This window comes from Chaetodon auriga, chromosome 15, assembly GCF_051107435.1.
Source record: "Chaetodon auriga isolate fChaAug3 chromosome 15, fChaAug3.hap1, whole genome shotgun sequence".
Lineage (NCBI taxonomy): Eukaryota > Metazoa > Chordata > Actinopteri > Chaetodontiformes > Chaetodontidae > Chaetodon > Chaetodon auriga.
Window position 1 is genome coordinate 5,537,904 of NC_135088.1, and position 17,097 is coordinate 5,555,000.

General features: G+C 43.9%; 1 protein-coding gene across 3 annotated transcripts; it reads right to left on the reverse strand.

Moving 5' to 3' along the window:
- Nucleotides 1-585: 585 nt before the first annotated feature.
- chm (CHM Rab escort protein) lies at nucleotides 586-16,447 on the reverse strand. Of its 3 annotated transcripts, none has more exons than XM_076750628.1 (17): nucleotides 16,375-16,447; nucleotides 15,085-15,151; nucleotides 14,725-14,797; nucleotides 14,370-14,494; nucleotides 13,238-13,353; nucleotides 12,949-13,013; nucleotides 12,585-12,731; nucleotides 12,105-12,221; nucleotides 11,716-11,827; nucleotides 11,374-11,596; nucleotides 10,167-10,244; nucleotides 5,803-5,910; nucleotides 5,574-5,637; nucleotides 4,421-4,517; nucleotides 3,344-3,442; nucleotides 2,330-2,475; nucleotides 586-990 (listed from the first exon to the last, which is right to left on the reverse strand). In XM_076750628.1, exons 1-17 carry the CDS (start codon nucleotides 16,424-16,426, stop codon nucleotides 790-792), a joined length of 1,890 nt encoding a protein of 629 aa, XP_076606743.1. In that variant the 5' UTR covers nucleotides 16,427-16,447; the 3' UTR covers nucleotides 586-789. The 3 variants fall into 3 exon arrangements, with proteins under 3 accessions (XP_076606743.1, XP_076606742.1, XP_076606741.1); XM_076750627.1 differs by having other exon boundaries at nucleotides 12,949-13,055; nucleotides 16,375-16,445; XM_076750626.1 differs by having other exon boundaries at nucleotides 12,949-13,058; nucleotides 16,375-16,445.
- Between the last annotated feature and the right edge of the window lie 650 nt (nucleotides 16,448-17,097).

Below are 17,097 nucleotides of genomic sequence, written 5' to 3' on the forward strand. Positions count from 1 at the left end.
GAGTTGCTAATTGGTGGTTTTGAGTCTCTGATTGGTGGTTTTCCGTGTTTTTGTGCTGGTTTTGTGTCTCTTATTGGTGGTTTTGAGTCTCTGATTGGTGGTTTTGTGTCTTCTTGTGCTGGTTTTGTGTCTCTTCATGGTTTTGTGTCTTTTTCTGCTGGTTTGGAGTCTCTTATTGGTGGTTTTGTGTCTCTTGTTTTGCCTCTTTGTAGTGGTTTTGAGTCTCTAATTGGTGGTTTTGAGTCTCTGATCGGTGGTTTTGCGTGTTTTTGTGCTGGTTTTGTGTCTCCTCGTGGTTTTGCGTGTTTTTGTGCTTGTTTTGAGCCCTGTATTGGTGGTTTTGCATGTTTTTGTTGTGGTTTTGAGTCTTGTTTTGGTGGGTTTGAGAGTTTTTGTGGTGGTTTTGACACTATTTTACCCGCAGTCAAAAATCTCCTCACACAGATTTCCAGGAGACCAGGTTCTGGATTTATTAACAGTCCTGGATTGGAATTTGGAATACAGTTTATATCCTGGGATTGACACTGTAGGCAGCCAATCAGAGCAGAGAATTCAGAGTGGCTGAATCAAAACTGATGACAGTTTGAGAGTTTGTTCATGTTGAAGCTTTATTGTTTCCACAGAACAGAACAAACTCAGACTGTTTACAATATTTAAATAAGACAAAGCAGAAAAAATAACAAATCATAGAAAAATAATAAAGATTTGAAACAATAAACGAAGGCAACGTTAACCCACAATGTACTGCAGGAGGTTTTGGCTTCAATGGAAGGTTTGTAGATGTACATGTTACTCCTCAGGCTGAAGGCTCTGCTCCTCCTCTTCTTCTTCTTTCTGCTCCTCTTTTGAACCATCTTTCTCCTCTTTCTCCTCCTCCTCGCCTCCTGTGGAGGAAGAGGTGTTGTCTCCGTCATAGATGATGTCTTCAGGGTTCGGAGCAGGAGGACAGAAGTCCTCCTCTGGAAGAATCTTCTGGAAGATCGACTCGGCCTGAAACAGAAACGTCAAAGACTCCTTTTCTGTTTGTGAAGTCTAAACTGAGGTCTGATTATTGATTACTGATTGATATTAACTTATTTATTAACCATTTTACTACAAATGTGGTTCCAGAACAGTTTGGACTCTGTTTAAAACATCAGTAAAACAGGAAGTGATCAGCTGATCCGATCCTCTCTGACACAAACTGACCTGGAAACAGCTCAAAGTCAAGATATTTAATGTTTTTCCTCAGCAGCTTCATTGATTTCTGTAAATATCTGCTTATTGTGAATCCGATGCAGAAACACATTTCAAAGACTGGGAAAGATGTGCAACGCTCCAAAAACACCTGTTTGGAACATTCCACAGGTAAACAGGCTGATGAATTGAATTATCTTTGGCCCGCATGATAATATCTAATTATTATTAGAGCTCACCCGCCAGTATCTTGCACGCACCACTAGTACTCCAAGTCCCACAATGCACTGCCAGTGCGTTGGCACGTCAATCAAAGGCCCACAAGCGCGAGTCCCTGCCCCACTCAGCAGCCTGATGGAGCTCATTACCTGTGGTCAACATTCAGCTACCCTCTCCCCGAAAAATGGCTAAACGGACGGTGGACTTCGAAAACGGGTTTTCAAGGCAGGTGGGAGGCACAGTATGTGTTCGCAGATATGAAGGACAACGCTGTTTGTCTTCTGTGCGGAGACAGTGTGGCTGTCATGAAAGAATATAACGTAAGAAGACACTATGAAACGAAACACCATGACAGGTAAATTTGTCTGGAAAAGCTGCATAAAGAGCCAGAAGAAATGAATGCAACAGATTTTTTTTTGTATTTAATGTTTAATGTTGTTGTTTATAGATAAAAACGTTTTATAAGCTGTGTTAGTTCCAGGTTCAAGTATCTGTCTTAGACTAATGCGCCTCAGCGAGCAGCACACTCAGGTTTAATATATGTTGACTTTTTGCTCTCTTGGGGCATTTTTGGTTTTTGTTTGAAGGAAATTATTTTTTGGCTGTTGGCCTGTGGGAAAATGTTTTCATTTGAAATTACAATGGAAAGCTGCAGATAAAGCCATAAGAAATGATTTTTCATTTATTTAATGTTGTTTTATAGGCAGTAACTTATAGGCTGTGTTAGTTCCAGGTTCAATATGTGCAATAAGGTCATTTCAATCAGTTTTCAATAAACATTGAACCAGTCCAGCCCTCGAACAATTTTTAAAATGTTGCCCCACTGTGTTTTTGAGTTTGACACCCCTGCTTTACACCAACCTGTGTAACCGTGGCGACAAGATCAGCAGCAGTCAATCAACAGTCAGAGGAAAGTGTCTGGCGGGTGTCTCACCTGTCTGATGGCGTGTTCATGTCCCAAACCTCCGTCCGGTCCAGAGCAAACATACACGTTAGACGGGAGGTCGTGACCTTCGACCTCCAGCCCTGAACCGTCAGCCATGTTGAAGTACAGACACCAAAGGACAGACGGAGAGTTTTCTGCAGACAGACAGACAGACAGTTAACAGACAGCCTTCTATCAGTCAATCAATCCACCCATCCATCTATCTATCCATCCATCAATTAATCAATCCATCCATCAATGTCAATCCATCATCCATCCATCCATCTATCAATTAATCCACATTCAAAGGAAAAAATATGTTTTGACACGTTGGAGAAAAGAATTTTACAACAACAAAAGTAAACAAAACAAACAGACCTGAACTCACTAAGCTGATGATCAATACCAAATTATTGATTACTGATTACAGACTGATTTGAGTTTGATCTCTTTGTGTTTTTTGATTCATCGATGAGTGATTGAACATCTAAGGTGATCAGTTCACAAACACACACACACACACACACACACGCGCTCCTCTCAGCAGATGATCAATCTTCATCATTATGGTGAGCTTCCTGTACCTTGGACGATGATCAAGTGGCCTCTTTATTAGGAACAGCTCAGTCTGAAGGTCAAGCTCAAACGTCTGAATCTTTTTCTTTGTTAAAACTGATCAATGGAAACGATCAGCGTTCAAATGATTCATCAATAATGAAAATAAATGTTTGGTTGAGATTAAAGAAGCTGAAGCTTGACTGAAACTGAAGCTGCTCCTCCTCCTCCTCACTTCTTATGAATCTCTTTACACCTGCATCCATCCATCCCCCAGGTGTGTGTGTGTGTGTGTGTGTGTTCATTCCTGCAGGTTGTTCATGTTATAATTAAAAGCAGAGAAGAAAATGATGAATGAATTAAAGACAAAGTGAAGAGGAGGAGGAGGAGGAGGAGGAGGTCAGAGAGGAGACAAAGTTTACAGGAGAGATGATCGTTTGTGTGTGTGCGCGTGTGTGTGCGTGTCACCTTGGTCACGTGACTCTGGAGTGCGGAACATCCTGGTCACCACGGGCGACAGGTCCTCGTAGGCGGAGCCAGCTGATTGACAGGTGAGGTGGACCAAATCTACAGACAAAGAAGAGACTATCAATAACTTCATAGAGAGGATGGTCTCCATGGCAACAGGTGTCTGACCGAGGTCTCATTGGACGACGTCCTTCAATGAGATATTAAATGTTCGTTAGAAAAGACAAACTGAACATTTTTATTGATTACATTTTTTGCTAATTGATTTTTCTGCCATTCAAACTCATCAGTGAATCAATAATTATCAAAAAATGTGTGTAGTTTTTATTTAGATCAGTTTAGATGTGTTTGTGTGTGTGTGTGTGTGTGTGTGTGTGTGTGTTTTTAGATAAATGGTGTTTTGTTTTAAAGGCGTTCAGGCCCACTGACTCAGTAACCAATCACACTGCAGCATCAGGACAACACAGCAGAAGAAGAAGAGGATGATGATGATGATTTGACAGGCGGAACACACACACACACAGCAGGAATGTGTGTGTGTGTGTGTTGGTCATTAATCAGTGTTTCTCTCAGATTCATCGTTTCTGTTCAAGGACACTGAAGGATTTTCAGTGATCAGCACCTCAACACTCACCTCCCACATTTATTATAGATTTGGATTTATTATAGATTTTAGATTTATTATATTATTCAGGTCTTTCATATATTTCACATTTGATATACTGATTAAGATGAAGGCTTTCAAAACCCCCTCAAGGTCCCTCCTAAGCAACATCTTAAAGCACCTGAACAGGTGACAGCCAATGGAATTAGATCAAATCAGAGACAGGTGAGGTGAGGTGAGGTGAGCCTGAGACACGAGACTCAAAAATGAAAACATGAAGCAGAAGAAGACGAAGAAGGCTGAGATGAAAAAGACCAGTGAGAAATGAGGTAAGATGGTGGTGGTGATGATGATGATGATGATGATGATGAGAGAAGGTCAAACGCGTTCACATCACGGACGATAAGATTTAAAAGACAAAGACAAAGATGACAGAGGAGGTTTAAAGAAGGTCACGCTGACGTGTCGCTCACATGTTCCAGGCATGCAGGTCATTGTGGATGGACAGAGCTCCACCATCTTCACCGCCGGACATCCTGCTGCTATTGGAGGAACCGTTACCATGGAGACCTGACACACAGACGGACAGACAGAAGTCCTTAATGAAAAACCTCCAGAGAGTAAAAACCAGATTAGTTTCATCTTATTACTGAACACTGCAGGCTAACACACACACGCACACACGTGCACGCACGCACGCACGCACACACACACACACACACACACACACACACACGCACACACAGAGAGAAGATCTATGAAGCATCATAATTCTCTGACCAAACTTAATTCAATATTTCAATATTTAACTCACACCTAATTAGTGAGGAGTGTGTTACTCTGTGTGTGTGTGTGTGTGTGTGTGTGTGTGTGTGTGTGTGTTTGTTCAGACAGATGACTTTTCTTCATCAGTGACTCTTTAGACTCTTCATCTCTCTTCCTTTCTCCATCCCATGATTCATTGGGGCTGAAGGACACAGTGACCTCTGACCTGAAGCGTCTCTGAAAAGTCAATCGACTTCTAAGCAGCTAGTCAGTATCACTAGCACTGAGAGCTAACTACTAAATTACTGGATAAAGTGAAGGAACACCTACCTACACCTGCTTTACCTGAACTTTACTTAAGCTTACGCTCATCTTACACTGCAGCCACGCTAGCAACTCAATGAGACACAGCACTGCCTACGGCTAAATGCTAACATGAGCATGCTAACATTCTCATAAGTACAATATTAATCCAGCCATCTTATTTTAGTCTGTTAGCATGCTAAAATTAGCTAATCAGCAGTAAACACAAAGTCCAGCTGAGGTTGATGAGAATGTCATCACTTCTTTAGGAGTTTGGTCATAAACCAAAGTGCTGGACACGTCAACACGTTGACCTGATGGTGGCACTGCATGAAAAGTCAGAGGATCAATAAGGATCAATACAGTTCATCTTGAGGGGAACATGAACACCTGAACCACATTTATCACAACCATCCAACAGCTGATGAGATGTCTGAGTGGAGGACAGACTGGTGGACATTAGCATCAACTGAGCTAAGCTACAGCCTACAGCTAGCATTGCTAATGGTGGAATAATAAAGAGCAAACAAATTCAAAGGTATCATTAACATGATTTACCTGCTGGTCTGAGGTACTGAGGAGGAGGGAGCCATCAGTTATCAATACAGCTCTGGAGATAAACCTGGAGAGACAGACATGCAGGCAGAGAGACAGAGACAGGGAGAGGGGTAGAGAGACAGGGACAGAGTGGTCGGGTCACTGCTGGATGTTCCTGCTCAGGTGTGAAGACACTGTTCCTGATGGTTTCTAAGACGACTCTTGGTGTTGCTGATTGGTGGGTTCTGACCTGGTGGGTGTGGCCACCCTCTTCCGGTCCGCCCCCACGAAGCTCTCCTCCACCACAAAATGGCTACAGCTGATTCGCTGTCCTCGGCTGTCAATCACTGCCTTACACCTGAAAGAAGGGGGAGGAGTCAGATGCCACGATGTCACTGAAGAGTACTTTTTAAAGAAAAATTGGGGTTAGATTTACACGAACACGATCTCCGTCCAGACTGACACACCTACCAACACGTCACATGACCTTTCACGGACACTGACCATGCACACACTGGCGTTTGGAGGTCACTTCCTGTGTCGGGCTGCCGTCAGCTGAAGACGAACTGACAGACACTCACAGTCCTTCAGAATTAATGTTTCCCATGAAACTCTGACAAACGCTGACGTTGAATTCATTGTTCAGGCTCCACGTTTAACATTACGGCTCTGGAGCAGTGACCTGGTGATGAGGTTTCCATGGGAACGCAGCTGTCGAGACATCCGTCAAGCGGAAGTGGGCGTGGTTTCATCTAAACTGGTTCAGGAAAACAACAAGCTGCACGATGACAGACAAAACCTCAAAACGCCACAAGCTCAGACTGGTGTTCTGTTCATTCTTCACAGTCGCTGCAGCTTGACCGTCATTTTAATAACAGTTCAGTTCATCTGAGTCCTCATCTGGACTTCCTACTCTTCTTACTGGTTCAGGACGGCCGTGCTTCAGTCTGATGATCCCAGTCTCCTCCACACAGTCAGACACGCAGCTGATCAATCAAACGCTGGTGTCCGATCGATATTTGGTATTAGCAGATATTCAAATTCAGATCGGAACTGACAAAAAGTGGATCGGCGCATCTCTGACATCTTCTCTGCTCGTTGGTCTCAGAGTCCGAGATGACGTCTTCAGATGTCTTCATCTGTCCCCGAAGATTCGTTTCACCGGCAGAAGACAAAAAAAATTCACATCCAAGAAACTTCAGCTCATTTTTGTCAGTTTCACTGAAAATGACTTCAATACATTTTGAATTTATCAGCTGATTAATGTTCCACCGATCGAGTAATGGATTAACTGTTTCATCCATTAGCATGAATTAACATGAATTCTGATTAACGTCACAACTCAATGAAATCCTGATTTCACTAAAAAAATGAAGCTTTCAAGGGTGTCACACACACACACACACACACACACACACACACACACACACACCGCTGAAACCCATTATTGGGAATAATGATGCGCACAAAAGCTCATCCATAACCTCTGACACACACACACACACACACACACACACACACACACATACACACACACACACACACACACACACACACACACACACACACACACACACACACACACACACACACACACAGCAGCAGCAGCAGCAGCAGCAGCAGCAGAAGGTCACACACACATACACATCATAAACAATGATCAGAACACACACACTCTGTTTCTCACTGGCATCACTATCATCGTTAGCATTTCCACACTCTGATTTACTGACTGCACAACAGCCAGGAGAAGTAACTGAACATCCAATCAGATGGCAGGAAGGACGTAAATGACTTCAACAGAGCTTTGTTATTGGAGCAGCTAACTGGAGCAGCAAACTGGAGCAGCTAACAGAAGCAGCTAACTGCTAACTGAGCAGACTGCTAATGGAGACACTTTGACTCCACATGAACAAAGATGAGCTAAAAAAAACAAAAACAAAAAAATGGACATGACAAAAAACAACAACATGTTTTCAGAGTCACACTTTGAATACATGTTTTTACTGAGGCTCAATACGGCCCTTACATACCTGAACACACCTGACTGAGGGAGAAATGCTAACAGGCTAACACCACCATGAAAACACGATCCGACAGTCATTTTTAAACCATGACCTTCAATAGGTCACCTCTGTGTGTGTGTGTGTGTGTATGTCAATCAGTCATTTAATCTGGCAGCTGACGAGGCAGCAAATAATCACAGAGAGACAGAGAGAGAGAGAGAGACAGAGCAGTGAGGTATGAAGAGAAAGAGGAGGAGGGGGGAGGGGGAGAAGCAGCAGGAGGAGGAGGAGGAGGAGGAGGAGGAGGGAGGGATAGATGAAGAGCATCACAGGTTAAATTATAATGTTAATTTCCTCTCCATAAATTGAATATTTGACTGATCATAAATTATCGTCCAATCACGGCAGCAAGGTCTCACGCTCTCTCTCTCTCTCTCTCTCTCTCACACATGCACGCATGCATGCACACACACACACACACACACACACACACACACACACACACACACACACACACACACACACACCTGTCTACCTGTCTGTTAAGTTCTTTCATGTACTAAATGCATTAAACCCCATTAAAAATGACTCAGTAGCTGAAGTCAAACTGAATTGGACTGTTTGCCGTCTTTCTTCAGACAGACTGGAACAGGACATCAACAGATAACTGGTTAACCATTCTGACCCAGCTGGTGACTGGGAGCCACATGCTGCCAGTCGGTGTGGCAGAGGGATCCAAAACCTCAGAACCTCAAGCCCAAGAACGTTCAAGAGCTATTGTGACTAAAAACACTGAAAAGGATGAGGATGGGTCTGCTGCAGCGGGTCTGGGTCAGCTGCAGCAGGTCTGGGTCAGCTGCAGCAGGTCTGTCCCAGTCTGGGTCAGTTGCAGGTAAGGTCTGATCTGAAGCAGATTTAGTCAAAAAGTTTAATAGAACACCTCGACCAATCAAAGCACGGTCCTGACAGGTCCACTCAGTCGAGCAGCATCTACAGTGACATGACAAGTATCAGAGATCTGAGCAGTATGAGTGGGTCAAGAGGTCCTTACGAGGGATAAAGCTGGTGTGGACTGCCAGGACCACCAACTCCAGAGGTGGTCTGAGCCCTCAGACCTGTTTCAGGGCTCCTGTTAAGGGGACTAAAAGACTCCATGTCTCCACAGTTCCTGTTGATTTGCTGAATACAGTTAGCACTCTAAGGACATCCTCAGGACCAGGGGCGTAGCACCAAATTCTGGGCCCTGTACACTCTCAATGTCAGTGGGCCCCTATCCATGCCAGTGCACGAGGCGCATGGGCAAAAAAAAAAAAAAGAAGAAGAAGAAAAAGACAAAAAGAGGGTATTTATTTAAAATTAAAAAAGCATAAATAGGGTTTTAAGCTACAGCCAGATCAGATTATATTGATGAGTGGTTCTTTCATTCACCACCTGAATTGATGCATTTGGTCTACTTCTGCTCAAATACCTAAAACATTAGGCTACATCTGGTTTCTGTACTAACGTTTTGATCCATGACACTCTTGCAAATTTTGATTTAAAAACATTTATTCCTGAACAGGAGAACAGGAGACAACTGCAAACTCAGGATCAAATCAAATAAGCTGCATTACTTTTGTAATGAGATGGTACAGTATAAATGAACAGAAAAATATTAAGGTTCAATGTGAAAAAAAGAAGCTGTGACTGGTTTCTGCTTTTTACATTAAAGGCCTATGTCATTTTATCAACAGAGCCTGCGATAGTACAAAATGTTGACTGTCAAATTGTTCTTCAGCTTGCAGAAAAAGAAATAAAGCCTTGCTGACATGAGATGTAAAGTGACAACTAACGTTATCTAAAGCTGCAAAAAGCTGCAAGCAGCCTGGTTGGAAACTAGCAAAGCTAAAGACTTCACATGAGCATACAAACATCAGCAGCAGCTGTCTGTAGTGGACTACGTTAACTTTCATTGGATTTTGCATAACAAGCAAACTCGGTTCACCTTTTGGAAAGAAAGCAGTCAACAGCTGCCTCCCTTCATTCTGCCTTTTTTCTTTTGCCTTCCGCTCTTTCTTCTTTTGATACCCCGATTTTTGCTTTTTGGGCAGCATGCTGTCTAACCCCCTGGTCATTCAATCTGGGCTCACTGACGTTACACTTGTCGCCGGTCGCTGTTGGGCGGACTAAACCATTTTGCGCGTCCAAGAGGGGGGGGCCCAGAATGTCCAATATGTTGGGAGGACTGTGACATAAAGTTCATTCTCTCAGTTGATGTTATAAATATATTTGAAATAAAGTATGACACCAATTAATTGGAGGGGCCAATTCATTCGAAATAAAAACATCACAAAAAAAAAAAAAAAAAAAAATCAGGATTGTCATGGGCCCCTCTCCCTACTCGGGCCCTGGGTAGTCAGGTCCACTTTTCCCCCCACTACCACGCCCATGCTCAGGACCACTATGGTCACATCAGGCACATCAGCACTCTGACATGTTTCCACTTGGTCATGTGATTTGCTGTCGGTGTTGTTATTTTGGGTTCTGTTGTGTGAACCCAAACTGTGGGAACAGAAGGATCCTTGAGTACTCCGAATACTACCAGTATTACAGTGCGTAGTGTTTGTACCTGTTCGTATCCTTGTCCACTAGCAGACAGTTGATGGAGTGTCTCAGACAGTAGATTCCTCCGAACACAGCACACATCCTGAAACACGCAACAGCAACAGGTGTGTTATCCAATTAGCTACAGGTGTGTTATGAAAATGACACCTGATGTATAAAATGTGACGTTCACGGTTGCAGCTGCATCTACATTAGGAGTTAAATGTTCAAAATGAAAGCTCGTCCAAAATGAGCTTGTTTTGTTCGGGTCAAAGAAAAAAACTGATGGTATCAATGATCCACTGAGAGTGATTAGTTTGACTCAGACAGACGTGACTGATAAGCTGCCTCCAGCTTATCAATCAGTAAAATAAAGTACATAAATGTCTCGTGTTCTTTACACTTATTACTGAATTAACACAAGTGAACATTTTTTATCTCTAAATATCTTTAATATAAATATCTAAATATCTTTAAATTTTTAGGTGAAAATGTTGAGCTACGATGTGAAAGCTGTGACTTTCTCAATAGAAAAAGACACATTTCCAGACATAAAAAACGTTTCATGCTCTTTGACAAAAGTAAAAATGAACTTTTAACTCAGACTTCTGACGTTCTTAGTAAACATTTGACTTCGTTCATAGAAAGTAGGACTCTCAGTAATAATTTTGAGATACTGTTTTCAAACCTTCTAAATGAAAATGACTTTTAGTCTGCTCAAAACAGTCGACATTGTGAGTAAATGTGATTTTTCAAAGAGGTATTGATTATTGATTTATGGGCAGCAGAACACACCAAAACAGAAAACATGACAAATGAAAGCTGTGTGTGTGTGTGTGTGTGTGTGTGTGTGTCTCAGCTGAGCAGTAACATCCGCTGAGGATCATCTAATATGTAAATGAGCTGGGCCCAGGGCGACACCCTCCTCATTAATATTCATGTTCTGTTTTAATGAGACAGTTGCCATGACCACCAACTGATCTGCCTCTAGAAACTCTACAGACGTCAACGAGCAGCGGTACTACTGCAAGTACTCCGATACTGCAGTACATCAGCTGGAGTACTACTGCAGTACTGACAACACACAGTACAGGGGGAGTAGAGGTAGTCGTAGCAGTAATACTCGTAAGACAGACAGACGGACAGATGGACAGACAGGCAGACACACATACACAGACAGACATAGAGACAGACAGACAGACACAAAGACAGGCAGACAGGCAGACTCTTACCTACAGAAACACTGGGGTATCTCTCCAAGGCCGTAGACAGGAAATAGGAAGGGCGTGTTGCCATAACGACCCAGGCAGCGCAGGAAGTGACGTGTGGAAGCGAGGCCCTCCTCTGTGGGCGTGTCTTCTGTTACCATGGCAATGGAGTGAAGCAGGAAGTGCTGCAGGTTATCACCAAGCTGCTGGTCACAGAGGAACTCCAAATATGGCCGACCATTATAGGCTGAAGGAAAAGGATTAATTACTACATTATCCACAATGCACTGCAACACTAGATAGAAAATTTGCAGGTGGATCCCCACAGGTGTCTTTGAGTACTGATGATGTCAGCAGGTGTCTCACCCTGCTGCTCCTCCGTCTCCTCCATACAGGAAGTGAGGAAGCGCATCAACTTCCTCTTTTCTACCACAGACAGCTGACGACTTGCAAACACATCTGCTCTGCTGCAGGGCACCTGAGAGACAGACAGGTACACAGAGAGACAGACAGGTACACAGAGAGACGTCAACAAGGAGACGGGCAGGTACACAGAGAGACAGACAGGTACACAGAGAGACGTCAACAAGGAGACAGGCAGGTACACAGAGAGAGAGACAGGTACACAGAGACAGGTAGGTACACAGAGAGAGAGACAGGTACACAGAGACAGACAGGTACACAGAGAGAGAGACAGGTACACAGAGACAGACAGGTACACAGACAGGTATAAACAGATGGATGGTTGTACACACCTGTTCCACCGTTCCGTGGCGATAGGTGAGTATCCTGGTAACATTCTTGAACTCTGCATAGCGACTGACGTTTGATTTGATGAGCAAATCGACCAATGAGCCACGAGAATACATGAGCTGGACGAAGAAAAAGAAAACATCTCAACTGTTGATCTGCTAACAGAAACGGTCAGTGTTAGTAGTTGATATTCCCTTATACTGCTGAGCCATACTGCTGTACTGCTGATTCATACTGTTATACTGCTGCTTCATACTGCTGTACTGCTGAGTCATAGTGACATAGAGGTAAACGCTGGGTTAGCTAAATGCTAAAACGTTCACAGTAGATCCTCCGGAGGTGATTAAAGTGGGACAGACAGACTGAGAGGACTGGTTATACTGGTGCTAATATTAAATGAGTCTGATGCTTTCAGTCTTCTGTCGAGGACAGAGACAGGTGTTATGTTGTACGTAATGAAATAAAAGGAATGTCTGAGTCACCTTTGACACCAGGTCGATGTTGAATCTGCGTCCTTCCTTCACCAGCTGAGCGTAGCTGATCTTCTTCTTGCTTGGCTCTGATTGGCTCTGAGCAGTTGAAGGGCTGGTCTGATCTGTCCCTGGCCCCTCCTCCTCTGTCTGGGAGGCCTGCGTGATTGGACAAGAAACATCTGTCACCCACCTGTCGGTAGATTTCCCATCATCAGAGCTGTGATCAGCTGTTGAACTCAGTTATGATGTTTCTGATCAAACACATTGTTGCAGTCATTCATTGATTGATGATGACGTCTAATTCACTTGTGATCGATCAACACAGCTGATTCCAGTTGATGTGTTTAAGACCTGAAGATGAAATCTTCCTCACCTCTTCTTCCTCCTCTACCTCAGTTGTTTCCTCTGGGTTCTGCTTTGTTTCTTCTTCTTTGGACTCTAGAAGAGAAGAAAACTCTTCCTGTAAATCCGGGCTTCTATCTGCTGACTTTAGAGACAAAAACCTGTTATATTTTCATCTGATCTTCTTCAGTTTGTAGATTTAAAGGTTAGATGAAGCAAACGTGAACATCAGAGAGAAAAGAAATGGTCATCAACAATCACATGAATCAGGTTTAAACTGAAGAATCAATATCTGATCTAGATTTTGATCAGAATCAAACCTGCAGATTCCGTCTCTGATATTTCTTTGACAGCATCTTCATCAGCTGCTACTGGTTCTTCTTCGATGGTAAGCGGAGGGTTAGGACTTAAAGTTCCCTCCTCCTCATCCTCTTCACTGAGAGCAAAAATGAAAAATAAGGAAATCCTGAAGAAAACAAAGCTGAAAACATTTAACAATCGTCTCTTTGAGGCTGCACAGATGTTAGCAGGCCAGACCAAACGCTGCGATGGAGGACATCATATTTTACAATGCCATCAACCTAAAAATAAGTTTATCTTTGCCTTTTATTACTCATGCAGGTTTGACAGACTCATTTGTGTTTCCTCATCCCAAACAGTCAGAAAACTGTACATGAACTGAACACCGACGAGGCTCTCAGCAGACTCTGCATCAGCGGTCAAAGTTCAGCTCGCAGACAGACTGAAGTGAAGATAAATCCACTTTGTGTTCTTTAAACTAAACTCTGGGTCAGGGTCCGTCTGACCCCAGCTCAACTTTGAAATCTTTGGCAGAGCCGAGTTTCTCTCAGAGCGGCGAGTACGACAGGAAACAATCAATCAATACCACGGAAACAAACGCTAAACCGACAGGACGTAAACATGCAGGAAGGCCTGAGTCTGGATCAGCAGACTAACAGGGTTTTCAACAGTGGGGGGCTGAATTGAGCCGAGCCGAGCCGAGCAGAACCGAGCCGAAGTGCAGTGAAGTGAAGTGAAGTGAGCCGAGCTGCTTCTGCTTCTTTCTCTCTGTGATGTTGAAAACTGATCTATTGAACACACACATTTGGATCACTGCACCTGTTTTATTGAAAAACAGCACTGCTATTAAAACTATGCTAACTCTGTGACAAACAGACTGCATTTCCTGTCACTTCTTCACAGTAAAAGCACCCCAGCAGTTTGCCACTGCGAATCTTTTAATGTGAAGAAGCAGTAGTTTGCTTCAGCAGTGACTTCCTACAACTGTGATCAATACAATAAATATTAATATCTGTGAACGCACGGGTGAAACTAAACTCCACAGATTCAAGATCCAGGCTGACCCGGTCCCACCTGGTCCCACCCAGACCGACCCAGGAAAGCCAAACACTATGAGGTGAACACTGTGAGTTCAGGCTGACTGAAGTTTACCTCGTGAAACAGAACACCTGCACGTTACTGATGGAGGTGGAGTCTGAGTTTGACAGGTAGAGCAGCTCCTCCCCTTCCTCCAAGAGGCTCGACCAATCCTGAGCCTCCTCTGGCTGAGATTCCTCCTACCAGCACACACACACACACACACACACACACACACACACACACACACACACACACACACACACATCACCCCTAAGTGAAGCTGATCAATATGTCACTGATGTCAATTTCTACATCCTCCATTTTTCCCATCATGTTCAGCAGCAGTACAATCCTCCATGTTTGCAGTTTTTCTACAGGAACATGGAAGTGACTCCAGCAGCCAATCACAGAGCAGTGTTGTACTCACATTGTGCTGCTGTATCCAGGTGAGCAGACCATTGAAGGTGAAGCTGGCCCAGTTGGCTGCATAATAACTTCTCCTGAAAAGACACAGTCAGGTCACCTGTCAGGTGTGTCAAGTGTTCAATGAAACAGATTATTTCTGTCAGATCATTACGTCCATAGACTGATTCCGATCAATATGACAGGAAACAAGGAAATTATGACAAGTCAAAGACACTGACAGGTGCTATGCACAGCACAGGTGTGTTACAGGTGTGTGTTATTTCTCATGGTGTTACCTTACCTGCGGCTTGTTGACAGGTGAGGTTCAGGTCAACTAAACAGATGTTTCTCATTCATAACAATGTGAAATATGAGGACTGACCTGTCCACGTGAAGAACTCTCTGCCCCACTCTGGAAAAGGCTGCTGCCACCACTGACTCAGCAAGACCTGAACACATGATCAATAATCAATAAGCATGAGGAAGGAGATGAGGAGAGGAAATAAGGAGGAGACACGAGGAAGGAGATGAGGAGAGGAAACAAGGAGGAGTCATGAGGAGAGGAGGAGAGGAGAGGAAACAAGGAGGAGACATGAGGAAGGAGATGAGGAGACGAAATAAGGGGGCCTTGCCCCTCCTGCCCACCCTTGGTGGTTCTTCAGAGCAGGAGCATGCTCAGTGTTTCCTCTTTAGCCTTAATTTCACATCACATGGTTTGTCATGTGACAGCAGAGAGCTGAGAAGCTGCTGGAGCAGCTTCAGCCCCGAGGTTCTTGGTAACATCCACCATGAAGGTCAGATCACACAGCGGAAAAGAGAAAAGTGCTTTTCACACGTATGAATTTCCTCAATTTGTCTGCTGGGCCATGTTCAACCCAGAAGCCAGAGGTTTCCCATTCCTCATATCTGCTAACCTCTTTTGTCCCCATTGCTGTTTTTAAGAGAACTGTCGCTCCTCTCGCGCGCCTCACACCCAAAACACGCCCACCACTAATTCCTCAGAGAACACTGATTGGTCCAAGACAACGATGGTTCAGGGAGCGCAGAGGTTGAAGCCTGACAGACGGATTCTGAGCGAGATGAATGAGTTCACACAGTTCAGTACTGTGACTCAGCAGATACTCAGCAGTATCAATACCTCAGAGAAGAAGTACGTACACAGCTCATCACACAGCCTCCAGGGTGTTAGAAACAACTAGACTGCTAACCGGAAGCGTCATAGCAGCATCACGTGACGATCAGATCACGCTCATTGGCCTGTTAGTTCAGGGCTCAGGGCTAACGTTAGCATCAAGCAAAAGCTCTGGGCAGCACAACATACAAAACATTTCCTATAAAGCAAGCGGAGCTGACGTTAGCTCGGTTGCTAACACTAACACACACAAACAGTATCAGCGGTTGTATTAAAGTGGTGACGTTTGTGCGCGTTTGTTATTTACAGGAACTAACACACCAACCTGGCCGTTAGCTGCTAGCCGCTATCATTCAAAATGAATTGGCCGTTAGCCGTTAGCTAACGCTCAGGCTAACCCCAGCCAGCGTCCCCGGTTCGGACCAGTTTAAAACGGAATTCCGGGATGCTAGAGAACGAACAGTCGTCGACCGAGCAGAGACACATTCAGACACATGGTCCGGATCATAATATTTCATAAGAAAACTGGTGTTTCTGTACCTGTGCCCAGAATGACGACGTCAAATTCAGACGGCAGATCCTCGGCTGCCATGTTGTTAGCAGGAAAACACACAGTCACGTGACAGAGACCGTCACTGATCAATCGATCAATCAATCACCATAATGTATCAGGTACACAGTTACATACTAAACATTTATTTTCAGTTATTTCACGTATTTTTTTTTACAAAACTATTGTTGACTCTATGTATTTCTAATCACGTTTGTGCAGTTTTACTGATATTTACAGACCTGTTTTTAGTGTATATGGGTTCACACTGTAGCAAACTGTCTCAACAGTTAGCTGCTAGCCGCGCCTGTCAGCAGCTCCTCTTAGCTGCTAGCTGCTCCTGTTAGCCATGGGTGGATAGACAGCTGTCTCTGGATCTCTGTGACAGTGAAGAACTTGAAAACATGAAGACTGTCAGGGAAGTTCTGCACACTCTCTTTTTCTCTCCTTCTTGAAGAGGATTCCTGGAGGTTTCTTCTGAATGCATATCAGAGATAATGATCTCCTCAGGAGCTCACTGAGGATTTCACCTCCTCCTGTAATGTTCATCCTGTCTGAATAGAGTGAGACAGATGCACGATGCTTCACTCAGACTATCTGGCCTCCATTCTGTCCACATGATCTCAGAAATCAGTGGACTGAATAAGTGCGTCCTGTTTGAAGGACTTAGTCCTCAAAATCATCAGATTCTGATCATCAGACGTTTGATTACC